This window comes from Rhamphochromis longiceps, linkage group LG7, assembly GCF_057381845.1.
Source record: "Rhamphochromis longiceps isolate RC_006_pf linkage group LG7, R_longiceps_female_GT1.1, whole genome shotgun sequence".
In the NCBI taxonomy this organism is placed as follows: domain Eukaryota; kingdom Metazoa; phylum Chordata; class Actinopteri; order Cichliformes; family Cichlidae; genus Rhamphochromis; species Rhamphochromis longiceps.
The window spans coordinates 48,711,144-48,738,682 of record NC_140563.1 but is presented as its reverse complement, the minus strand read 5'-3'; the positions used below and the strand labels follow the sequence as shown (position 1 = coordinate 48,738,682).

General features: G+C 39.4%; 1 protein-coding gene across 1 annotated transcript; it reads left to right on the top strand.

The window, feature by feature from the left end:
• The first annotated feature begins 227 nt into the window (after nt 1–227).
• On the top strand, nt 228–27,539 carry gpsm1b (G protein signaling modulator 1b). Its single transcript, XM_085414000.1, has 14 exons — nt 228–474; nt 12,658–12,879; nt 14,349–14,484; nt 14,596–14,738; nt 15,850–15,973; nt 17,959–18,074; nt 18,301–18,456; nt 18,544–18,652; nt 18,745–18,859; nt 20,713–20,783; nt 20,877–21,047; nt 25,869–26,031; nt 26,199–26,404; nt 26,528–27,539. The coding sequence occupies exons 1-14, from the start codon at nt 413–415 to the stop codon at nt 26,726–26,728; spliced, it is 1,995 nt and encodes a 664-aa protein (XP_085270126.1). The 5' UTR covers nt 228–412; the 3' UTR covers nt 26,729–27,539.

The following is a 27,539-nucleotide window of genomic DNA, read 5'->3' as shown; positions in this document are numbered from 1 at the left end:
TTGAGGAAAGACTATTAACTTTCCGCTGCCCTAACAGCCTAGAGAAGATTTGGTACATTTAGGTCTTTTTATGGGTGGGGAAATAATTTAACAAAAGTACTGTTAATATAATATTTATTATTTAATTATTTATTTTTTTAAATGTGAAATTAGTCCTTTCTCACCGGCGACACCACGAGCAGCTACGTGACGTCATCTCAGGGGGCGGGGCTTGGATTTTTTTCTGGTGTATTTGCAGAATACCTCACTTCCTCGGCTGCTGCCATTATTGTGGTGAATGAGGAAAGAAGAGTGGGAGATACGGGGACAGTGGGGGAAGAACGAGAGGGAGGGTGGTCTCAAGAAACAAGAGCTAGCTGCCTCTGGAGCATACAGGGAAGGGCCCTCATAACGGGCGCGAGCAAGCCAGGTTATGGCTCATTCGGCTACTAACGGTGTGGACCAGGATCTGGCCAGCAAGAGGCTGCACTCAAGGTAGGAAGCCTCGGAAGTACATCGGTATATCATAAGGGGGGTCAGCTCCGTAGCACGTCCTTGAATGCCGAAAAAGAGACAAGTAAGACGATTGAGAGAGAGAATAGCAAGGGCTGCCAGCTCACAGCTTTGCTTACTAAGGAGGAACTGGGCAGGGGGAGCTTGACCAGCAAGCTTTCACAGATTTAAAGAGCTCAAGACCCAGCCACAGCTGCAGCCAGAGCCCAGCTCCAAGCCTCATTCCTGGCTCGGGTCACTGAGCGGCTGTGGCTGGAATGTACAGACTGAGAGGAGCCTCATAAGATGCAGACGCGGTGTAACAAGGGGAGACTGGCTAAAGGGTGCACAAGCTGACAGCGCGCATGGTTTTTAAGGTGCGATGTGTGTGCTGAACTTCACCTTGAAGGGTGATGGACCTAAACCCAAATGCACACAGACTGGCTCTCAGAGCGTTGCTAGTTAAAACCCAGTGTTTAGATACAAATGTCACAGCCTCGTTCAGTTTCATTTGTAGTTTCTTTTAATCATCTTTGATGATCATCAGAAATATGTATACTTGCACCATTTGCCTCTTAATTAGCATAACATTTGACTGTGTCCTCCATGGCCAGGCAGTGAGAGTATTTATTAGTTTTTTGCATGATGAAGAACTCAATAATGACAGTGTTACCGAACTTTAGTTAAGTTTGACAAAACTTGAGCATATGTTATGTTGTTTGTGATTTATGATTAATCATCTCTATTTCATCTCAGATGATCCATTTGCTTATGAGAAATGTGATGTCTCATCATCTGGTCAGCTAGCTGACGGTGTGATTCAGCACCACTTATCACATAATTTTGACATTTTGTCCAGTGTCATGCATTGGACAAAACTATCATTAATCACTGTGAATATCAGAAGTATCCTACATTAAACACATTTATGGTAACATTGCCCAGAGAGCTGGGGTGAGGGAGCAGGCATGTTTATATATAAAGTCAAATCATGCTTGTATACTCTAAGTTGATACCTTATTCCAGTGGCTTTAAGGGATATGTAATATATATCTTAAGTGATTATGTTAGATACTTTAAGAAAACAACAATTAAACTTACTTACTATTGTCAAGCTGCAGGAGTGACATTCACAAACCCTGCAAGGTTATCATATGCTCTGCCAACATAAACACAAGATTCATACACACACACATGGGGTGGGTAGGACTGCTATTAGAGCTGTGATAGGTTTTCCTCTATTTAACTCAACACATGACCTTTGTACATGACGGTTTGGTGTGTGTGTGTGTATTATCTTTAAACTCCAAAAAGCTTAGGCAAGCACAAAGGGGACGTTATGTTTAGGATTTATTTGTCAACTGACCCATCCTGTAAAATCCTTTTGTTTTCTTCCTAAAATGAGAACGTGTCCGGCTATAGAGATTAGTATTTTAAAGCCTATTTGTCCACTTGTGTGTGTGTGTGTTTGTGTGTGTGTGATGATTGAGGAGAACAAAACAATCTTTATATCTTTAAAAAAGAAAGAAAAAAACAACAACAAAAAAGCCACAAAACATAATTAGCATTAATTCAATAAATAAATCTAAAAATAATAAGACAAGACTTACACAAGCTCTTTTTCAGTACCAAAGCACTTTGAATTAAACCCTCAAAAACAACTATTTGCTGCGGTTTTGTAAGCTTTGGAAATAGTACTGTTGTTTTTCCATAAACTTCATGTAATGGTATTTTCCCTGAACCTATACTAGATTTTTGCGACTGAAAACTGAAACGTTTACTAATACTTAAATTACAAATGTCTGACTCAGCACCTGTTGCCGTGTAACAAATGATTTGACTATAAAATTGTGACTTTGTGTCGTAAAAAAGCAAGCTAGAGAAAGGGATTTACTCTGAAATCTTTAAATCTAGCCTGTCTTTCTGTCAGTAATGACAGTAGTTACTAACTGAAATTCATCTTAGATTGACTAACATCATTGCCGTGTTCATTGCTTTGTTTTCATAGCCCCTGCAGCACTTGGTTCCCTTCGTATAGCCTACAGTGTGTGTGTGTGTGTGTGTGTAAGTAGCACTATTCAACCTGGCTCTAGAAAACAGAACATGCAGAGAGTAAAAATGCAGCTTCACAAGAGACTTAGACAAAGGAGAGAAGGAGAGAGTCTAGCTTTAACTGAAAGTGACATGCACTGAGGAAGGAAAGCATTCCTAGAGAGTTTCTCTTTGGTTTCCCTGACAACTAGCCATGGCACTCTGTAATTATGGCTGGATTACTGAGTGCACAGTTTCTTAGCTTAACCAAGATTCACAGTGTTGGACGTATAGGCCTTTAAAAATGAAATAAGAATCCATGAATTGAATTAAATCAGCTAAAACAAAAGTATAACTGATTTTAATGATGAAATATAATCCAAGTAAATTTGATTGCTGGCCATTAATTGGTTGAGATGTCACATACCAGTTGTAATTAAATACTACTCCGAAGCAGCGTGTATCCTAATGGGTTTACTGCTTTCCCAACTACATGCCTGATAAGAATCTCAGGTATGAGTGTTGAATAGCTATTTAAATTAGGGCTGCTCAATTAATCAAATTTTAATCACGATTACGATCTGGGCTTTCAACGATCATTAAAAATGACTGAGCCGATTATTAGCCCCTCCCTAATTTATCCGCGACACCTTAAAGGCCGGTCCGTGAAAATATTGTCGGGCATAAACCGTCCGTGGCGCAAAAAAGGTTGGAGACCGCTGATTAAGAGGACCCGAGGGAAGCTCGGAAAGCTAAGCAGAAGTTATTTGGAGAGGAGAGAGTGACTGCCGTTGGTTGAAAAGAGAGTTTAAAAAAAAAAACTTCAGTGGTGTTGCACACTATTTTATATTATTTTTTTAAAGTCATTGTTAACCCTTTAAAGCCGGTCAGAGCAGCACGCTCCGTTTTGCGTAACTATTTTTAAATCCCTGTAGAACCTGAACCGTGTAAGCTAGCGCAATAATTTGTTTTGCATTATGAAACCGGAGGAGTTGTACTTACATCTTATGCCATCAGCTTGTCCTCGGTCACGGTTTCGTTCCACATATAGCTTTGCAAAAATTGCATAAAAAGCGCTTGCAGGAACAAAAACATAATATTCCAGAAACACGCTTTGCCGTTCCTATCAGCTGTTCGTAACACTTCCCACAGTGAAATGATGCACATGCTGTTTTCTTTGCAAATTTGCATCATAGGATTGTTTTTTGTTTTTCCTGCAGTATATAAAAATTGCTGTATCTCCAAAATAAAACTATGAAGACACTCAAAATAAATTTCCTGTTGTTGTAAACTATTTTTTGCAACTTTATTGTATTTAAAGTTTTGAGGGATAAGCCTCTTAAATTTCTCCAAGTAGAAATATATGTAAACAAAACAAAAGCGATTTTCAATTTTTTTTGTAGTTTATTGCACTTTTTTGCAATTTATGTAATTACTATGGACTTAATGCATACATATTATTAAAATATGGGCTATAACAGTTGTATTGATGTATAGCAACTTGAAATGCTCCCACAAATGGCACTACAGCATGTAAAAAAAATAATATAAGCTCTGGTGGACTTGGTTCTATAGTAGGTCTTAAAGGGTTAAATAAATATCGTCAAATAATCGTGATCTCAATTTCAGTGAAAATAATCGTGATTATCATTTTTGCCATAATCGAGCAGCCCTAATTTAAATGTCCTCCGGACTCTGCTCTGTACCAGGAGAGCAGCAGCAAAAGCCAACACGTGATCGAAGACAGCAGATGTGACACTGATGAAGTCAGACACAGCTTGGAGGTGGGCATGCTTTGAATGTACAGAAGTGAATCAGCTGCGCTATCAGCTGTGAGCAGACACTGAGGTCAGCTGATCTGCTGAGCGATTACCTGAAGTAACATTACACTCGATTTGGCCACTGAGGTTTTTTTTAATGTGGTCATGAAACAGTGGTGTCTGAAAGTGAGGGTGACCTTGTTGGATTTAGAGCTAGTAGTAAATGTTCAACGCTTGCTTTTACTGAATATTGTGCAACGAGGAAAAGGAAGAAGATGTCAGAACCAGGCGAGTCTATGCAAAGGTTGGTAGAGCTTATTTGCAGCATAACAGCTATTGTGAATGCAAGCTACTGTAGGTACAATCAATTCAATTCAATTTTATTTATATAGCGCCAAATCACAACATAAGTCGCCTCAAGGCGCTTCATAGATACAGAGAGAAACCCAACAATCATATGACCCCCTATGAGCAAGCACTTTGGCAACAGTGGGAAGGAAAAACTCCCTTTTAACAGGAAGAAACCTCCGGCAGAACCAGGCTCAGGGAGGGGCGACCATCTGCTGCGACCGGTTGGGGTGAGAGAAGGAAGACAGGATAAAAGACATGCTGTGGAAGAGAGACAGAGATTAATAACAGATATGATTCAATGCAGAGAGGTCTGTTAATACATAGTGAGTGAGAAAGGTGACTGGAAAGGAAAAACGTAATGCATCATGGGAATCCCCCAGCAGCCTATGTCTATTGCAACATAACTAAGGGAGGATTCAGGGTCACCTGGTCCAGCCCTAACTATATGCTTTAGCAAAAAGGAAAGTTTTAAGCCTAATCTTGAAAGTAGAGATAGTGTCTGTCTCCTGAATCCAAACTGGAAGCTGGTTCCACAGAAGAGGGACCTGAAAACTGAAGGCTCTCCCTCCCATTCGATCCACACCTCCAGGTCACACTATTAGGAAAAAGTTCAATCTGATCTCCGAATCAACAAGCCTTGCCTGTTTAAACTGAATGCCAGTTACGATTACTAAAAAGCATCAAGTTTGCAAGCCAAAAGCATGAGTCCAGTGAGACAAACAACGATAACACATCCTAATTTGATTGTTTTTAATGGACAGGAGGATTTATTACAGTCTGTTACTGTTACATTTAGGGCTGCCACGATTAGTCGACTAGTCACGATTACGTCGACTATCAAAATCGTCGACGACTGATTTAATAGTCGACGCGTCGTTTGAAGCTTTGTAAGATCACAAAAGACGCAGGAATAAGTGGCAGGATTTAAGAGTGTAATAACGGACTGAAACAGAAGATGGCAGCACTGCATGTACAAGGATGCCAGCTGCCGTTAAACCCCGAAGAAGAAGCAGCTGTGTCCCAGAATTCATAGCGCGGCCCAGCTCAGTTTACAACAATGGCGGCAGCTACTTAGTTTTAATATTACTCTTATTATTCTTTCTGGGTCACAAAATAAATGTTTAACATATTTTCAGGCGAGAATGTAGCTGTGTAAGCCTCAAATATCTGCTCAGTTTATCAGGACACCACATATTTTCAAAAGCGCTCCGACATTTTCAGAGACGTCTGTTACCCACTAGCTCGATAGCTAGCCGGGAGCTAGGCTCACTAGAGCCGTGAGAACACCGGACTCCTGGCAAATCGTTTTCAAACCCACCGCTGTCTTTCGCTACTCAGGTTAAACATGATATATAAGTCACTTAGATAACTTAACAATGTTATTCTTTGGCTTTTTTTAGTATTTTATTTGTTCCTGAGTAAATCGGTTTGGCTGAGATTAAAGTTATAGTTTTTACACAGCTGAATAAACGTCAAGCAGACAGCTGATTATCAGAAGTGTGAGATGCTCGAGAATTTACTCCGGTGTCCCGTTATATTTTAGATAGCAAGGAGTTTATTAAACTTCACCGAAACAATCTGCAAATTTCATTAAAATTTAATGAACTATCATCTTGTCTTTATTTTTAGTTAGCACATACCTTGAACACTTAAAGCTGTAAGCTAATGATAGTTATATAAGAGCAGATGCTGCTGGTGCAGTAAGCTGTAGTTTTACGTCCAATGGATGATGATCTGATTAGTCGACTAATCGCAAAAATAATCTGTGACTAGTCGACTATCAAAATAATCGTTTGTGGCAGCCCTAGTTACATTTTGTTGCACAGAGGCTGTATCTTTGCACAAATCAATATGCTCTGTTTAAATCGTAAATTCCAAATGGACCAGTAATAGTTGTTACAGTACTGTGATAGTTGTGTATACTTACATTTCCGGGGGAGCTGCACATAAAGCTACAGCTCAGGCTATGGCGTAATGCGTGCTGCTCCAGTGCACCTACAGTGTACATTTAGTCTAGACTTACAACTCAAGCTTAACATCTGAGCTACTGCGCATTGTCCCCGTCTTTGTAGGCATTGTGTAGCCATGACCAGTTTATGTGTTGAAGGTCACCTTTCCATAAACCTCCACCAACGTAAACATTTGGATGTCTCATCTTTACTCCCCGTCTTTGTCTTCTGAGCTTTTTTAAACTTGCATTTACACTTTAGCCTAATGATGAAGCATTATTTCACATTTATATAGGTTATATCTAATTATTTGACAAATATTTATTGTTAGCATTATATTGTTTTCCACTGACATTGTTGCACTCTAACCTCACTTCTGCCTCTCTTACTTACTCTTGAAACCTGCCCAGTGTGCTACATGTACTCCTTGATGCCATGGTAACAGCGCTGGGAGTTTGTCTCTGTTAGACCACAAGCAGGCTATTATGAGATGAGTGTCTCCCAAACAGAACAATTAGAGGGGGTAATAAGAGGAGAGAATGGCCGACTGTTTGGCACAAATTCTTCTTACTCCGACCGCAACGATGGCAAGAATGAATGTCACTTTGTGGAAATCCTGCCATGAAATTTTGCTCTTTGTTTGCTTCAACTTTTCCCCCCTCTATTCTTTATTTTTTGTGTGTGAGTCAGCCCGCAGGCTGCCTCTTGAAGTTTAGTTTGCAGACTTTGATTAAAGTGAGTGAGGATGTGTTGACTTCCAACTTTACAACTGCAGAGTTTGGATTTTGCTCAAACTTTTAAAAATATTGCGAGGCATTATTAAGGCAACACCCTTTTCCACAGCCACAGTTTTACAATGCAAGCCTTCATTGTTCGGCTGTGTTTTAACAAACTGAGGCCCCCGTCACCGTCTTTAACCAGACTTGCTGTCTTTTTGTTTTTCTTCTCATATTCTTGCACATCTGTGACTTCCAGCCATAAATTGAATTCTCATCCAACCACAATAGCACTGACGATTGGGTAGATCAACATTTTGGCTGGTGCCTCCCACCTACTCTTAGCATTATTTACAAACACTCTATATGCACAAATCCCTGCATAAGCAGTCCATTCAAACATTTAATGCACAAATCTGTGCTACATCAATATCTTCTTACATGAATTTGTCAACATTCTGTGATTAAATGCGCAAACATTTGTCTCATTACAAAGTTATTAACAAATGTTCACCAGAACTTCCTCAGACCATGCACACCAGTAGAGCAGGGCAATATGGCCAAAAATATTTATCGCAATATATATTTAAAAATTTGCGATAATGATATAACCGAGATATAATTGACTCGAGACCATAACTCTGCAACTTTATTAGTGCAAAAAACCCTCAGTGTATTTTCACTGAAACAAGCAGCTGTTTTTTTTTTTTTTATGCAAATTCCTTGCTGACAGTTTAACCGAAAGACATTTCCAGTGGAAACAGGCTGAGATATCCTCAGCATAACATGTATAATATCCACAAAACTTAAGAGGTTATACACACACAATACGGTAATATTATGTTGAAGCACAGTACATATTACTCCGTGATGCTCCCGACTATGGTAGCCATAATGCTCCGACAATCCATCAAGCGGTGCTCCTTCGTAGCTTGTCAAAGTTGTACTAAAACATCTTTTGACAGATTTTCGAGCACTGTGTACCACATAAAGTCGGTTCAAGGTTAGTAAGCACAACCAGGATTCATACACAAGGCACACCGGATTATAAGGGGCACTGTCGATTTTTCAGAAAATCAAAAGATTGATTTTAAGTGTGCCTTATTTTCTGAAAAACACGGTAATAGCGACGGCCCGCTTCCATGCTTTACCAAAAATTGTGCTTTTGTGTGTATCTGACGGACGAAAGCCAAACTAGTTCCACACCACTGAAGTTGCAGCATTTTTACGAACCAATTCTGGTTCATCTGTTTCATTCAACAATCCGCTTTCGCCCTTGTCATTCGCTTTTTCCACCATGTGCATATAAAAACAAAGGCACTGCACATGCGCGTTTTACCCATATTCTATCGCAATATTTCATTTTCTTATCATTGCCTAACAGTATACCGGTATTACCGTGAACGGTGTGATATGGCCCAGCCCTACTTTCACCTGTATTTTCATTATCTCTACAGATCCTATCTACTATAGAAATGTTGACGGGAGGGTGGGTGTTCACAGTGAGTCAAAGTGAGTTTGACATGCCGCTGATATAACTGATCAGCTTTAAGTAAATCGCCTCTGTATTCTTTTGTATATGCACCAACCTTATGCCTTTCATCCCTCTGGCTATGGCTGTTAGGCTCTGCTCCACCTTCCTGTTTGCACTGAAGGGTAGCCTTGGCACATTCTGATGCTGGTCTGTCTTTAAGCAAGTTGTTTAGCTATGGCTAGTGCAAAATTCATTTTAGGGCGCAAGGACTACAGAGCTGGCAAGTTTTCCTCCACTGTTGAAGAAGTAGCTGTTTTATGTATGCCAGGAAGATAACGTTATACACTTTCAAGGACTGTTATCTACGGTGGGAACTAGATTATCCACATTCCAGAGACTGGACTTTTGTTTGTTATTGTCAGCCATACAAAAAGGTGATGAGAGTCCCGCTTTTGCTCTAGCAGCATGTTTTTCTGCAACAACAGCAAAATTTGTTAATGTTAGCTGAAAGACAAAGAGCTGTGGAACCTCAACCAACAATACTTCACAATTTAATTGTTAGTAGTTTGCTAATTTAATGCATTTTTGATTTTTCGATGTCATCGAGGTTTTCACACAAAACCTTAATTTCTAAACAAGACTGGGTAATAGAAATGGACTGGTGACAGTGCTAACCACTGCATCATTGTGCCACCCTGTTAGTATTTGTATTTTTAGACCACTGATGACTTTGTTGCAATTCAGTATTGCACGTTCCAAGACTCTTCGATGGTTGGCTTTGCATGTTTCTCCTGTTTGTAAAGTAGTATCTAATTTCACAATGGGTACTTTCTAGTGAGCCACCTCCTAGCAGGCACGAGCAAAATACACAGTCTACCTTAAGAGAACAAGACTTATGGTTGCAAACTATATATATATCCGACAATCCTGAACTTCCAATCCCTTGTAGTGGGTTGAGTTCTATAAGGATCTTGTAAAAATAATGCCACCAGCTTTTGAAAGATCTTCAGCCGCAGAGCTCCACTGAATAAACACTCTTTTGGTGTAAATTCATGGTTTAATTTTGGTTTCTACTCATTCTTCTCTTCACCTTCCTTTTTCCTAATATAGTTTATACAGTTATAGTGGTTGTTCCACTGCCCTCCACTTCAGCTATGAAAAATGAAATAATCATTTTCTTCCTGTTTACATTTTCCAATGAAAGTTTGTATCCAGTTGCAGGAGGAATTGCATACTGAAAGCAAGATTTCTGGGAAACTAATCAAAATCATTGAATTCTCTTTATTACATTGTGCACTGAGAATTAATATTAATACGTAATTTATTTGCATTCAATTTATCATGTTATTTTGCCATAAAAGGCAAAAATAGTATTTATTATATACATGTAGACGGCAAAAATAGGAAAAAAACCCGCTTAAATGTAAATTCCTATGTATATTTCCATGTTACTGTATAGACTGATATTTAATAAAAGGGGAAAACAACGCTGTAGTGAAGAGATCTCTTGTAAATCCCTTGTTTAGCTTGTATTTTGCTTGCTGCCCCTGTGACATTGTCTTGGTTAAGTAGGGCACTTGTTAATGTAGTTGTGCTTTCTGTGCTTTGAAAGCAGTTGGACATGTGTGTCATAGTGGCAAGATTTTCATGCAGGAAGTGTTTTTTATAGCTTTAAAATAAAATTAATCTAAAGATTAAAAACAGAAAAGCAACATGTGTTTCCTTATTAGTGAAAATAAGTTTATTTAATACGTCCCTTAGGTCTTATTTACTCACAGTGTCATCTGTCTCGGTTGGTGACCTAATAATGTTTATGCTAGTGTCAGCATGTAGTTGGATTTGTTTAGGCCACTCACTGTGCTGTATTGTCTCTACTGAGGAGGTGCAGGGCATTGGATTAGCCATCCCTGTCTCTCTCATCCTTTCTCTCTGCCTCTCATTGGGGCAATGGTCAAGCTTAGATATAAGGTATTCACTTTGTAATCATTGACTGTTCCTCTACTCTTGCCCAGAATGGTCTGTCATCATGCTCCCCTGTTCTTTTAAAACCTGATAGAACAACTGGTCTCCGGGTCAGACTTGAGGAGAAGTTGAAGAGGATTAGAGATGAGCACAATTTTCTGTTGGGAGTAGCGGGAACTGAATTACATAACAACAATGGATATCTTAACTTGATTAAAATCATCTGGATTAATAAAACATAAACTTGTAAACTTGTGACGTCTTAGAAATTCACTTGTTTTGGAGCTCAACGTTCGTGTGGAATGATCTCAAATTCCCTCTGGACTGTTTTGTCTGCAGGTTGCTTCACTGTGTAGTTTTGGAGCGATCTTGAGGACTTGAATAGCACACATTTTTCTCGGCTGGCTTTGGACTGTGGTTAGAATTTACAATTGGAGTGTGTCCAGGTTTGTTGTAATGTTGCTGATATGGTGGTTTTTATTGAAGCTGGGAAATATAAACTTTATAAGACCGCAGTTTGTTAAAGTGTGAGAGGAATTCTTAGTTGTAAGCATAGTACTTAAATGAACTCTACAGAGTTCATTTAAGAGTTTTCTGATAAAGTTAGTTTTACTTAACAATACCATCATGGCATCTGAGCCTTGTCCTCTGACTGGAGCAGAGAGAGCCGTGTGTAGACTTGTCCACTGTGGACCCCGACCTCAAGCTATGCTAAAGCCTTTACCTCTGGAGCTCCAGGTGTATGTGGACAAAACAAGGACCAAGCAAAAACACAGGTACTGTAAAAACAAAACAAAACAAAACTCAAAAGTAACCCGTCAAGTTTTTACAAACCAAAATGACCTTGGTGAACACATACATTCCATATTAGGGCAATATTATGAAATCTGACTAGAAGATAGTGTAATATTAGCTGCTTTAAATGACTGTTCACGTCAAAGTAAATCCTTTTTGCCTCAAAAATGACGATGCATTCGCGTCTTCGATTTGACAATAAATAAGCTGTAATGCAGAAAACTGCAAATGGTACGACTCTTTACCTTTTGAATGGAGCCTTTTGCAAAGCCTTTTGATTAGATGCAAGGATAATCCTTGCTTATCTCTACATTCTAGTACTTTATCTGGAATTTAGTGTTACTACTAAACTGTCTGGTCTTGTTTATCCTGGATTATGCAATGCATTTAGGGTGTATACTTCTGGATATAGCTCACTCATGAAGCCTTGTTGTATGCTTACAGTGAGTTCTGACTGGACACCACAGATGCTTTGCTGTATTTTAGCTCAGCAGCCAACTTCAATCTCTGAAACATAGTTTTGTTAACTTCAAGGCATGGAGTGCAACATAGGGCAAAATATTAACCCCCTTAGCTGTTCAGAAATACCAGATTTTCATAGACTTCATGCATTAACCCTGCAGAGGTCTGGCATCCTATCCAGCGTGTACCCCTGCTCTCATCAGAGACAGCTGGGGTAGGCTTTAAGCTGCCGGAGCCCTGAAGTAGATAAGCAGTTAAGGAAGTGGATGGATGACATTGTCTCAGATTGCAGTCAGTAGAGAACCATATTGTTTTTCAAATGTTTTCTCTCTGGTGTGGGTGGGACACTCTGTCTCCGTCTTATTTTGTTTCATATCCTCATAAAAATCTCAGAACATGCAAGAGAACGGTACATCTTCGAACATCAGGCTGTTAACTGATTTAAGCAGTTAAAAGTGTATCACCTTTTCAAGGTGTTCGTCATCGAGCTCAAACTCAGTTACTAAGGCAACAGTCCACAGAATTTATTACAGACCTTGTTGTCATGGCGATACTGCGTCTCTGTGAAAGTATATTTCACTGCGACTGTAATGGTATCCATGTTTACTGTATGTCCTAATCTGTGATCGGGCTAATGTTTTTATTTCATTAGTTTCATGACTTTATTGTATGCGTGTATCTTGCAGGATGGAGGCCTCGTGCTTAGAATTGGCCTTGGAAGGAGAGCGGCTATGCAAGGCTGGGGACTTCAAAGGGGGAACAGCGTTTTTCGAAGCAGCCGTAAAGGTCGGCACAGAAGACCTGAAGACCCTCAGTGCCATCTACAGCCAGCTGGGCAATGCATACTTCTACCTTAAGGAGTATGGCAAAGCCCTGGAATACCACAGACATGACCTTACCTTAGCAAGGTGAGCAATGTGCACAAGCTATGAGTAAAACATTCACCTCAGCTTTGTGCTGCTTGTTTTGAGCTGCTCGGGAGTCTTATTCAACAATCTGTTTGCTGCACTGTAAATGGTTAATAAACTTCACATTTGAAATCTTTAGCTGAGAAGAACTGCATCTTTACGATAAGGGAACTTATACACATATCAATAAACCCTGCATGCGTACTGCATCCATCACACGGACATATAAGAGGACTGTGCACCAGTATGCAGGAATCATATGCTATGTTCTGTTATTTGATGTACACACAGTTCAAAAGGAAAACAGCCTTTTCCACCCTTTTTTCTTTAGATGATTTGATGCATGGAAACCTTCATGAATTTCAGACAAAGAAATTAAAAAAAAAGTGAGGAGACTTTTACGTAGTAACAGTTGACAAATACCAACTGGATATTTATCTTGTGAGTAATCTGGTCTCCTGCAGTTAGTGCAGCTGGTACTCCTGCAGGGAACTGATTAAGAACCCTAGGGAGATTTACCTTGTTACATTACAGTCTCACCAGGGCCACTGGGGCTTGGTCCTCGGAAGTAGGCAACTGTTGTTGCAATATTTTAATGGTTATTCATTAGCTAAATGGATAACTCGTGGCTTCCTGTGGGTCATCTGGGCTGCCTGCTAGAGGACAATAACATAATGAAACAATGTGGCAGTAGCAGGTTCATAAGAGCATATAGTAACTGCAAGCACTTAGTGCATACCATCTTTTAGTTGCTCAGTTTCAAAGTGTGAAAGTGAAAAAAGGAGAACGACACAATGGGGAAATTATTTCTCACTTCCAGCATGAAGAGAAAGTAGGCCATAGCAACCAGAGAGGAACTAATCGTGTTGACAAGTTCCGATTCAGCGATGCATGATTAAGCCTAAAGTAATTAGTGGACATGGTGCTTTATTTAGTGCTTGTTATGCTTTATAATGCATTGTCAGTGACTCTCTAGGGTTGTGTATAACTTTACATGTATAACAAATAAAGGAAATCAGTTATGTTCAATAGCCCGTTGTTGAATAAATGTAATATAGCAGCAATATGACTGAATATCTTACAAATTCCTTGATGTGGATGGTCATTTTAGGTCCAGAAAAAACAGTCTTGGAAAACAGAAACAGTGACCAAAACCACAACCTTAAAGTGACATTTGATTTCCTTGATTCACTTTGTTTTCTTCACCAGATGACAGTAATCAAATACGGTCTGTTGTAGATATTAATTGCAGTGATATTTAGTTTGTGGTACACCAAGCTTATTGTGTATTTTTTATTTTATTTATTTATTTTTAAAATAAAAGCTGTGTAGATCACTGATTGATCTAAATGTTTAACTAGTGGGGTCTCAAAAAAGCAGTGATTTTGATTCTAATGGTGCAAGATCTCCGAGCAATAACTTGGTCTTTAACTCTGCCACTAATCACCAAAGATGTCTTTCCTCCACAGAACAATAGGAGACCGAATTGGAGAAGGAAAGGCCAGCGGCAACCTCGGTAACACTTTAAAAGTATTAGGGCGTTTCGATGAGGCCGCTGTCTGCTGCCAAAGACACCTGGACATTTCTCAAGAGCAGGGCGATAAGGTAAGATTATGTACATATATTTGGATATCCAAACAAACCAACACAAACAGAAATATGAAAATCTTCTCGGAAAAAGATAGTGGCAGCCTGTGTTTCTTCACTGTCCTGAAGGTTGGAGAGGCCAGAGCACTGTATAACATGGGGAACGTGTTTCACGCAAAGGGCAAACAGCAGTTATGGGGCTGCACCCAGGAACCAGGGGACCTGCCTCCTGATGTCAGAGACACACTGCAAAGGGCTACTGGATTTTACGAGTAAGTATGTTTTATGCCTGTAGAGCAAATGAATGTATAGAACAGCTACCAGAGTCACAGTAGTCAGTAGCTCTGACATACGAATGTTGCTGCGTTTTGTGGTACTATTGATGATTTTTGAATATTGTCAATTCCCTTTTTTGTCAAGTAGTGGCCGAGAGTTGGTTTGGCTGCTTTCTCATTTTAAACAGAATAACAGTGTACATGTGTGTAACACTGAATTTACTTTTGAGTCCCTGATGATTAAAAGCAACCGTCACAGCCCTCACTGTGCTACCGTCTTTATGACTGGGGTGAGGGTGACTTTGAAAAGATTTTTTAAATCTGTTTTAATACAGTCTTGGTACCACCACTGTGATAATGAAGGTTTCATTTTATTTTCACCATACTATCAAATATTTTAATTTCTACTCTCCTGCTGTTATTTTACCAAGATCTTTGTCAATAATATGCCAAGATAAGAGCAAATAAGTTAAATAATGTGTGCCAATCAGGTAAACATGATGAGGTCCTTGACCCGGTTTCTCCTCCACATGTTGAGAGGGTTGAATTGGGGCTAAACTGGCCTAAACTTATTGTAATGCAGGTTTTACAGCATAAAGTCTTCAGTTGAACTTTGATAAAGGAAGTGTTGTCTTTCAACACAAGAAGTACAACACACTGAGTATATTGCAACACATCATCTTATTTCTTTATAAATTATGGGCTGAAATGTTCACGGGCAGGCTGTAAATGACATTAAAAAGAAACCAAATGCAGTTAGTGCCAATTTGGTGTTTCTGAAAATATGGCCAATACATAAGAAAAAGGGTACACTGAAAAAACACTATTTTACAGATAGAAGTGTGTGCAACATAGCTCATCTTCCTGGGTAACTTAAAGAGCCCATTTGGAAAAAAAGAAAAAAAAGAATTAATATTTCACTTTTTTGGTTTCTTTCTAACTATAATGAATGTAGTAATTGCTTTATATCAACATCAATTAATTAGCTGTCGTCTCATGTCATACCTCGCATAGTAGACTCAATTCTGTTGATTACACATAAAAATGGGAATGCAAAAAAAAAGTTCAACAACCAATAACAACTAAATGCGTGTGCCTGGATGTGTAGGATGAACCTGTGTTTGGTCAAAGAGCTTGGCGACCGAGCTGCTCAGGGGAGGGCCTACGGGAACTTGGGCAACACCCACTACCTGCTGGGTAACTTTGTGGAGGCTATAAAGTTCCACCGTCAGGTAAGAAATCCACATTTCATCCACAAGTTTCAAGATCGCACTGCTGTAATGCAGAGGTGGGAGGTATCAGCCATAATGATTTCATATGAGCAGTTTTCCAGCTTGGACCATTCACTGTGCAGCTGTTCAGCAGCCGTGGCCTCCCATCATATAATACATGTGTGATACATACATATCATGTTTGGGTGAATGATGTTGAAGTTCTTAGGTGTATTAATAGATTGTAAATTAAGTAAGGAAACTCAATAAAACATATTTCAATAAAAATGTTTACAAGAATCGCGTTATTACACCAAGTCAAAGAATTTATAAATCCCATTTCTTTTTAGATAATGTGCTGCTCACTCGTAGTTCCATACTTGACCTACAAAGTGGAATGGAATACAGTGCTGTGCAAAACCAAAATGCTGTAAACAAAGAATGCTTTCAAAAATGGAAGTGTTAATCATTTATTTTCATCAATCACCAAATCTAAATCAAATCAATACTCGGTGTGGCCACACTTTGCCTTCAAAACAGCATCAATTCTTGTAGGTACACTTGCACACAGTTTTTGAAAGATCTCGGCTGGTAGGTTATTCCAAACATCTTGGAGAACTAACCATAGATCTTAATCATGTAATCCCAGACACACTCGATGATGTTGAGGTCAGGGCGCTGTGGGAGCCATATCATCACTTCCAGTACTTCTTGTTCTTTACGCTGAAGATAGTTTTTAATGACTTTGGCTGTGTGTTTGGGGTTGTTGTCCTGCTGCAGAGTACATTTGGGGCCAATAAACAATTATTTATATTTCTGAAAGCATTCTTTGTTTATAGCATTTTTTCACACCTGCCTAAAACTTTTGCACAGTACTGTAAATAGATAAATAATAATTCTAAAAGGAATAAAGCGTAGTTGCATATACGTTTGTTTATATTATGTGCCCTTTTTGCAGAGATAAAGTTGTTCTTTTCTTGTTTCCCTTTGCTTTTGGAAAATATTGCTTGTTTTGCAGTATTTTTGCAGTATTTTCAGACAGAAATAAAATGAATTAATGAACAAATGTTATTTGCATCTGGCTGAGCAAAAAAAAAAAACCCCAAAAGATTTGAATGAAGCTCTTTCATTTTCCAAATTTGTTTCACAACATCATGTAAAAGATGAACCTAATGTTTTACATATGTTTTGCCTTGTCTGGTGTGGTTTTGGTGGCCTGTGTCCTTACTGTTGTGGCCTTGACATCCTGGATGTTTGAACTGCAGCACTGAGTGAAACTACATTTTCTTTATTTTAGCCTCCTTTATCTGTTAAATGCACCTGAGAAGTAAACAGGTGGCCCGCACCGAATTTGCTTTGGTGTTGAGATAAGATCAGAAACATTTGCATGACTTGAGCGTTTAGCTTCTAAGTTCAGTCAGAGTAGAGTACAGTTCATTTAATTTCAGTCAGTGAAGCAGATGGTGTTCCTGAGAGATGTTTTTGCTGGTCTTATCAAGGTAAATGTGGTGTAAAAGTGTGTGTTTCAGTGCTTTGGTATCTATCTAAAGCTGCCCTAGCGGACAGTTTGCAGAGATTGATGGCTACTCATACAGAAAAAGGACAAAATTGGTTTCTTGGTGAATCAGCGGGAAGCATGGCTTCCGGCTTCCACCCTCCATTTTTCTATTGAAAACCAAGTTTTTCCACAAGTGGGAAACTGATTTCTCCCCTTCCTTCCCTGTTACAAATCTATCAGTATGCTGCAGAGGAGAGGTTTCCTATGGAGAGAATCAGAGGAGCTGATTTGATGCACCGCTGCTGCAGCATCACCTCTGCTTATGAAATAAGGTTTCCTACAGAGCTTCCAATATGAACTTGTGAAAAATCTCTCTGCCTGAGCACCAAGTAAAACAAATGCACCTAAGTAAAGCAAAGTGAAAGGAGGATTTAACTTGTTGTCATTAAAGTTAACAATTGAAATTAAAAGTCTTGATTTGTGAACTTGTTGCTGTCATCATTTACAGCGATTATCCATTGCCAAAGAATTCGGGGACAAAGCAGCTGAACGGCGAGCTTACAGTAACTTAGGCAATGCCCTGATATTCCTGGGACAGTTCAACACAGCCACAGAGTACTACAGGTGAGGAAAGAGTGCAGTCTGACATCTAGTGGATTGAAGGAGAAATGAAACAATTTTAACCACTTAGAATATCTCATGAATGCTTAAGTACATGTAGTGAAATAGCTATGTAGCTGTTTAATCATCATTCTTATTCATGTACCCTGTTTCTCGCATTCCTTTGTTAGCCTCTATTTTCTTCATTTTTTCCCAACCCTTATTTATCCCATTATTTTCCTTCCTATAGGAAAACTCTGCAACTGTCCAGGCAGCTGAGGGATCAGGTGATGGAGGCTCAAGCGTGTTACAGCCTGGGCAACACTTACACTCTTTTACAGCAGTATGAGAGGGCCATAGACTATCACCTCAAGCACCTGTACATAGCGCAGGAGCTAACAGATAGGTATTGTTTAAAAACAATTGAAAGAAAACCAAACAAATGACCACAGGAACAGGTTTTTTTTAATGTTGTGCGTTCACTTTTTCATAGGGTTGGAGAGGGCCGTGCATGTTGGAGTCTGGGAAATGCATATGTGTCTTTAGGGAACCACAAACAAGCGCTTTACTATGCCAGAAAGCACCTGGAAATCTCTAAAGAAGTGAGAAAGCTTTACAAGCGCAACAATATAAAAAGGCCGCTTGCATTTTATGTAATTTTTTTTTGTCTCTTTGTCCCTGATTTCATCCGCAGATTGGAGACAGAAATGGTGAACTGACAGCCAGGATGAACGTGGATCAGCTGATGGAGGCCCTGGGGGTCACTGAGAGCGACCTTTCACCCTCAAGTTCAGAGTTTGAGATGCAAGGTAGCACTGAAATTATTATTTTTTTGCTTTTTTTACATGAAAGGTAATGTGGTCATGCTGGACTTTGTGTTTAGGATATACTTTATTGATGTCGAAAGTTGGGAAATTATCATCACAGTAGATAAAGCATGAAAAACAACCTGCTATGGTAACATGAATACAAGATCCCAAAACAGAAATAGCTCAGAAATATTAAAAAATATAATTGTTGATTAGTTTGGTCAGGTACTTTCAAGCAAAGGTCCCACAGAGATGATCTCTTGCAACAAAGTGTGTGTCTGGAATATGTCAGAGCACAAACTGTATCATGTAGCTTGTTAGCATGCTGTTGTTTACGCTCAGTATTAACTTCCTTGTTTTGCTCAATTGTGTGAAGACGGTGCTTCTTCTTTTCAAAGTATGTGCATATACTAACTTCTCTCACAGATAAATGCACCAATCCAGAACACAGGACCTTTCTCCTGCATTTACTCTATCGCTTCTCCCCAAATAAAACTGCTTATCGCTGATATGTAATGTGAACGTCCTCATGTGGTTTGCAATGTCTGTTTCTTCAGCTGACAGAAAAAAGGCAAACCAAGGCTGAGAGGAAAGGCTTCTTACACATATGCATGCATAAACAATAAATGGAACAGCATTGGATAGTGCTTATTATCACTAAGACACACATATATATATACATATATACACACATCTGCATTAAATTAATACATTTTTATGTTTCTTTAGTGGTTAATCTGCTAGCATGTGCAGACTGTGTAATCAAAATTATGTTTTTAATGGTAAAATGTAATAATAACCATCATCATCATTGTTGTTGTTATTATTATTATTACTATTATCCACAAATTTTTACAAAAAAGCTGGAAAAAATATTTGCTTAAGATGCCAAATCACACCTGTTTAACTTGCATTCTTAAACAGAAAATGTTAGTGATGAAATTATTTGGTTACTTGTTACTTAAATACACATAAATACACTTCAGCAAATTTGTATTTAATTTTTTTTTTTTTTTTTACAGATTTCTAAAATATTTCTGTTTTGTTGTTATTATGACAGGTCATGGTTAAGCACTACATATATATAATCAAAAACAATCTTGTAAAAACAAGAATCATTCTGAACTTTGTTGAAGTAGTTAGTAAATGTGCAGTTAAAGGCTTTTCTCATCCGATTAGGCCCACACATACTGCACAAGTTCTGTGTGGTATGTGTGGGCCTGAGCAAGCTAACTACAATGTTTTATGTGTGCACAAAATTATAAATGCAAAACAAACTCCACGTGGGACGGTGTGTTAAATCTGCACTGAGGCTAAATGTGACAGAAAACAAGTGGTGTGTGCATATTTATGAGGTAGGATAAAGATACTTGTTTCACTCTGTGGTCCAGGAGGATGGGTTGTCCGTAAGCCATATCAGGCCTCGAGTAACAACAATGTTTTATTGAGTCCCCTCAAATGGTCCACCAGCTCACATAGACATCAGAGCCTTGTATAATAAAGTGAGTAGAAACTGTAATATCTGAACAGTTTGCCTGGCTTCTCTGTGATATTTGCTTTCATAAACTATCCTCCAGGCAGAAATTCACACCCATGTCCTACATTTCCCTCTGGAGCAGAGCTGGAAAACAGACTCTTATTCACTTTGCTTGCCTAGTGGTCGGCCTAAGCCTCATATCCACACCGAACATCATGGGACCACAGCCGAGATTACAGCCTACTGCGAAAATAAAAGATAAACAAAGGGCAGCTTGCAAGCTTAAATCGGCTCATAAATGGGATTCAAGACTGTCTAAGTGATCAAAACCCAAAATTGCAATATTAAATATTTGGGTTTTTTTTTTGTCCTGTAGGAGCAAGACCCAAATTCACCAAGAGAAACAGCATGGACAGTGTAGAACTGTGGAAATACTCTTCAGATAAGGTGATTTCCATTATTTGAACATGTCTCTAAACCACTGTAGGAAAATGTGCCTACATTGTGATCCACCTCTAACAGCATGCTCTGTTCATGCAGAATGGTGAGAACCAAGACTTGGAAAGTATACCGAGGAGATCTAAGAGTCACCTGTCGCAGCCTAGCAAAAGAAAAGGCTGTTCTGACAGCCAGTCATCAGAGGAAAGGCTGTGGTTTGACTCACCCGTGGACACTGATGACATCACTGTGCAAGTTCCACCTCCAGTGCCAGTAAGTGGCCTCAATGTTGCTGTTTTTATTAAATACTTATTGACTCCCGACCTCACATCATATCCTTATTGCCTCGTCACTGCACTCGTAACCTGATCTTCAACAAGTATCAAAAATTAAACAGTAGTTATTCCAGCTCCATTTCATGGAATACAAGTGAAAATTCTTAAAGTATAGGTGTGTTCCTGTGTCTCTTTTTGTTTTTAACCCCTCCCCCCTCTTTTTTTTTTGCTGATAACAGCAAACAAAAAACTTAAAATTTAATTTCAAGCTTTACAGTTTCAAGAAGCCTAAAATGTCAAGGATTTTTCTTATAGGATTTTACCAGCACTTGAATAACAGTTTGTTTAAACTGTACACAAAAGCTTTATAAGCATAGTAGACATTTCTGTTTATGGACTCATTTGAAATAACAAGAAAATGTAGATATTTCTGTTACAGTATAACACAGACACTCATTTACTGTACATGGACTGATGAGCGTTCATTTCACCAGCTTCATATTTCTAAGATACACCTGAGCCTCAGTGCAATCTCTTACAGTGCATTTGAGTAAAGGTGGAGATAATTTTGTAGAAAGCGCGAGATGACTGTGAGATGGTGAATGTTTCACTTAACTTCGCTTTCTTATCTTTTCTGTTCATTGTAGCTTCTGCTTTAAAGCGAAAAATGAGGGAGAAAATACATTAATTTCAAATAACTTTGGTAAACGATGTCTTCTGCAGTGTAAAAGTGACTTCTCTGTTAATAATATAAACTAGATTCTTAATGGATATGTTTTTCCCCCCACAGCTGTTCTGTCTGACTCACCACAGCACCTAATCATGCCTTGTTTCTGTGGCACTGCTAATTGTTGTTATTAGTAATGTGACATGCGGGAAAAAAAAAAGAGTGAAAATTACAGGGCTTTAGGAATAACAGTTTATCACAGCGAAGTAGAAATAGAAGTACAGAAGTAAATGTGGGTGATCTTGAGTCATACCTATTTTCAAATCTAGCATTAAGACCGTTTAAGACCATTTGTGTATCTGTGAGCTGCAGATGTTACGACTTTTCTTTGTTTTTGCTACAAGTTAATGGCTGATTTTTGATGAAACCATAGGGGATAAAGTCCTCTGCTTCGGTTGCTAAGCATTTCGTGCTTCTTCTGCTTTTTTTCCATGCTACATCTGCAGCATGCAGTTTGACATTTGATTTTGCCATAGCGAGTGTATCTAGGCAGATAAGCTAACTTTAGCTCTCGAGTCGGTTGAAAAAGCTGCATCGTGCTTAGTTTTTAATATTACCAGACGACTCGTTGCTTGTGTCAACTGCGCCTGCTTGATAGGGTCGGGATTACCCAAAAAGTACCGGCCAAGTTTTAATGACACTTGAATGGAAACTGTTTCACAAATTTAGCCTCACCAGTAGCTTGTGAACAGGCATGCCAAGCTCCATGCTTGGGGCTCGGGTTGTTAATGGGCCACTGAGGACTGACAAACTTTACTCCCTCCCTGTTAAGTAACCAGCAGATGGTTTGCAATGACATATCAGTAGAAAAACTCCTGAGAAAGGGGCCCTAGGTAGAGGGTGAATGCAATGCACACCAGCAGTGTAGACTATGAGAGAGTGTTGGGTCTAATTGGGATTTCAGTGATGTTTAGTGTTACTCCTTTGTGGTTTAAGTACATGGTGTGTATGTTAATTGGTGTTACGCTTTGTTCATGAATAAATCATTATGATGTTTGATCTGAGTGCTCGCTGTGGGGGATGTCTGCAGTGTCTGTGTCCTTCTAGTTTTTAAAAATCAGAAACATGCAAAAAGTAGATAAATGCACTGACAGGCAGTTTAGGCTGTATGTACCAGGGAAAAAGTTATGTAGAAGACACAGAACTCAATAAGCAGTGCTTTTCTTACATTGGTTGAAATCTGGCAAAGGCCTCCCTCTTCATACTCTATAGACAGGGGAAGGTTAACCCTGAAAGAAACCTCTCCCATCAGGATTAAAAAATTTCATCATAGAAAAAAGTTAATCACTTCCTTCTAAGGGGGGAAGTAGACCTAAACCATCAAGCAAAAGGCCCACCAAAGCATATCAAAGTCACCAGATCCCCCTCGCTTTGGGGGTCAGTGATTCAGGTCCTCCTTTCATTTTGTCACCTATCTATACTTTAGGAAGAACTTCCTTTTATCATTCACTGTCCCGGTCTGACAGTACTCCCAGTCTCTCTCTGCAAGCACACACATATCTTTACTGTCTATTCTCTTCCTCTCTCACCATCATCACGTGTTCCTTTCTCTCTTGTTCTTTCCATATGGCCTACTTGATTAGTTGGCCTATACAGAGAAGCAAACGACAGCATCCACATAGAGACAGAGAGGAAACTGCTTTAAGTCACATTGGGTGTGTGTTTATAGAGCCCAGTCATGTGAGTTTGTAAGAAGTAAGTGAAGATATTGGTGTTTTTTGCCATCTGAGAGTAGTTGACTTCTGATGGAAATGGGTGCTCGCATGCAGTTCACTCATAACTGTACTCCTCCACCCATCTTTCTACCCCTGCTGCCTCCCCCTCTCCCCCTTTGTCCATACCAGCCCTCCCTCTTAGCTGATAATGTGACCTTGATCAGAGAAGCTCTACTCTCCCCATAGGGTCAACCCCCCCCCCCCAGCTCTCCATAATGAGTTGTTTTCCCACAGTGAGTGAACAGGACAAAAATGGCCTGCTGGAGAGCTGCACAGAGAGAGTAAGATAGACACAGAGGGAGAGAGAGAGAGAGGAGGCGGCAGTGGTTGGTAGAGATTAAAAAAACTCTGGAAGAGGAGAATGCAAGGAAATTAGAGGTAGGTAGTAGGAAAGCAGAGAGTGATGTAAAGGGGTGGGTGAAAGTAGGGGAGAAGGAGGTGTGAGCCAGACGTGCGGACAGCGCTAGACAGAAAGAGAGCTCATAAAGACATGAGACAGAAGGGTAGATAGAGGACAAAGAAGTGCTGCTGGTAAGTTGTCTCACTTTTTGTCTTGTAACTTGGAAAAATGGCTTCCCGCTAAGGTTTAGCGGGGAGTATTCACTTTCTTTTCACGTTTGATACCGAAGCGTGCCTTTATTTGCAGTTAGTGTGTTTGTCTTGCACTGCATGTAAAGATATTTTGCTGTTTTCACTGAGCAAATACCGCAGAGTTGGGAAAAAAAGACGTTTCTTTATGATCTATAGTACAACTTTTTGTGTATTTTAAACAACAGTTTGACTTTTTCAATGCAGAAGTTGAAAAACACGTGATTCTTAGAATAGAGATGCATGAAATCTGGTGTCTGCTGACCTACTTCACATATTGCTGTAAGGCAAAGTGATTTGAGCTCTGTTCAGTAGTCGGTGTTGAAGGTGTTCAAAACAGATTATTTGGAACAAGTCTATTATATTTGCTGCGCGTGGGAGAGGAATGCAACCAGAAAACTTTTATAAGGAAGACCCCATCAGCTTGTGTTGATTTTAGTGCCATTGACCCAAGTTAACCTGCTCTGGCACTTTTGTGTCACAAATATAATGCAGCGAATGTTGTCGATTGTTCAATGTTGAGATATGAAAAGCCAAACTTTTGAAAAAGAAAAAAAGAATTGCTATTAGGCTGTAATTTATAAACTTAAATAGATTAAATTCAAAATTACTGGCCGGTAACAAGTTTTTCAATATTATTCTGACAAATGTACAGTATTATATAGCACATATTTTCCTAGCTCTAGAGGGTCTAGAGAGTTAATGCAGCAAGTGTGATCATTTATGCACAAATGTTTATTTCGAAGTGCAGCCCACCACCCTTTTGCACGATTGTAGTTTAATATTTTGTGAAATATGCAGCTGAAAGTTGTTTCTCTTTTCAGTCTAGCACTTTGTGATGTGTTGCGTGAAAGTTGGTTTGTTAGCAGTTTTCCATCAGATGATCGCTGGATCAGCAGCTTAATTTTAATTTGAGATGGTGTTAACATCTCATTTCATCTGCTGCCATCCGGTCTGGCAGATAAGCTTTTGTTTCAGAGGTATGATATTGTAGCCCGACTGCCACAATATTTAGCAGCATTGTTCAAACATAATAAATTCCACATCTGCTTTGCTAGCACGGGGTATTTGTTTCACACATAAATTATCCACTTCACTTGCAAACTTGTGTGTATTATCAAGACTCTGGCTGTGTTTAATTAAAAGGAAAAAAAAGCATCATTCAGCAGGATATGAGCGAGAGAACCTCTTGGTGTTATCTCAGAATAAACAGCAGAAAGCTGTTGCTGGAGGACTGATTCCAGGGAAGTCAGTGTAACACAAAAATGGCATTCAGTCGATGTGACTAACCCATTGACTAGATCTGATACACAAAATGATGTTTAACAGTTCAATAATTCTGTGGCAGCTGCTACATTTTTTTTAAAAGATTTCCATCTGATTTTACTAGTTGATGGTCATTGGGCCATATGACTTGCTGCAGCTGATACTCATTTTATGTGCTTGTATCACATTCCGTATGTAGGTCAAGGTAGTCTCTTCAGAAGTGCCATCCCTTGTGAGTTAATCAGATTATTTTTCACCTCCGCGAGCTGGCTATCTTGAAAATCCTCATTATGCAACTCCTAATGGCATTGAGCTTAATTAAGTCACCTGCACATAATGTTTTTTTAATGTACGAGCAGTTCATCATAATCAAGTGCGCTTGAAATACTTTAGTTGCCTCACTTTCAGGAAGTATCTTTTCAGACAGAGCAGCAAAAAATAAGAAAATGAGAAAACAGGCACTCGGCAGATAAGACAGACGCTCTTTGTGCTTAAAGTGAGAGATTTGTTGTTTTCGTTGCAGAAGCTGGGCCGTGACCCCTCTGCTGAAGACTGCTTCTTTGACCTCCTCAGCAAATTCCAGAGCAGCCGCATGGATGACCAGCGCTGCCACCTCGATGAGCCACAGAATGGAGACAACAGAGAAGGCGCCGCAACCTCCATGTCATCCCTGAGTGAGATGATAGGTTTGTGACAACAGCATATGCCTTTTATGTCTTTTGTGTCCTATCTTAGGATTAACTGCTTTCTTTATGGCATCTCTGTTCTTGCTGAAAGCTCATCCCTGCAAAGGTTTGGGATCTACCAGATCATTTGCACTCACTGGGATATCTCCGCCCCCCTTTTTCTTTAGATCCTGCAATTACCACTTCCCCCCAGACAGAGGAGCTGTTTGATTTGATCGCCAGCTCTCAGAGTCGACGTCTTGATGACCAACGCGTTAATGTTGGTAACCTCCCGGGCCTGAGGATTACTCATAACAACCTGGGTCACCTGGTGGGAGAGGGAGATCATCAAGAGCCCAGTGATGACTTCTTCAACATGCTTATTAAGTGCCAGGTAATGACACATTAGCACACACATAAATTTGAAATGTGGTTGTTGTATTGTTTATGTAGGTTGCCTCTTTAGCAAATGTGAATCCTATATTAAATAATCTGTATGCGCTCTTTCTGGTTCTAGTCATCTAGAATTGACGATCAGCGGTGCTCCCCACCAGAAGCGGGCCCCCATGCCCCTACGGTGCCTGATGAAGACTTCTTCAGTCTGATCCAGAGGGTGCAGGCCAAGCGTATGGACGAGCAGCGCGTCCAGCTGCCCACAGATGACCAGGAAAGCCCTCCGTCCCCAAGTCCCGAGCCAGCTAGCGGATTTTCCAGCTAGGATTTGGTGAATAAAGCTTCATGTCAAAGAAAATGGAAGCAGGAAAAAAGGAAAGGATGAGCCAACATTTAAGGACAGTACTAAAGGGTGAACTAACAAGCTTTTTAATAACAAGACAAATTCAATGTGCAATAGATGTTGCCCTGTTAAATGTTGCTCAGTGTATTATGTTAAATGTGTGTAAATATAATGGCAAACAGGCAGAATTTAACCTCAGTGATGCAGAGAAGAGGAAAATGAAAGTGTGGGGGTGACATGATTACAAATATTAAATATATATTTAATCTAATGCCTTAATCAGCATTAAAAAAAAGAATCTGACTCAAGATTGTATTCACGGGTGTCAGATGTGTTTCTTCTAGAAGCACATTGTATAATATGGACATTTAATATAGATAGCTACAGTGGAAGTCACAAAGACTTATTTATAGAAACAGTGTTGACATTAGAGAATCTTAGAATCTTAAAAACATACCTGATAATGAAAATTTGAGACAGATATATCTGAAGTGCTCAATGCTGCTTTTATCATTCGATTTTCGTGGTCCCCACTGCTCATAGAAATGTGCTGTTATTTACAGTATTACAAACCCTATCCCCCAGTGTTATGACAAAAAATGCTTTGGTCAATTTGAACTTCTCCATTATTGGTAACTGCACTCCATCCACACGAAGCGATTATATTTGGTTAAATTAAAACACTGATTTAAGTCTGGTTTCCCACGAAAATGCAATTTATGCGAATCTATGCCTTTAAAAAGTGCATCTCACATGCTGTGCTAATGTTACTGAGCAAAAAAACAAAACAAAA

Coding starts and splice junctions, on each gene's coding strand:
- gpsm1b (XM_085414000.1), top strand. CDS start 413: ATGGCTCATTCGGCTACTAACGGTGTGGACCAGGATCTGGCCAGCAAG. Junction 15,974..17,958: donor CTATAAAGTTCCACCGTCAG/GTAAGAAATCCA, acceptor CATCATTTACAG/CGATTATCCATTGCCAAAGA. Junction 21,048..25,868: donor AAGTTCCACCTCCAGTGCCA/GTAAGTGGCCTC, acceptor TTTTCGTTGCAG/AAGCTGGGCCGTGACCCCTC.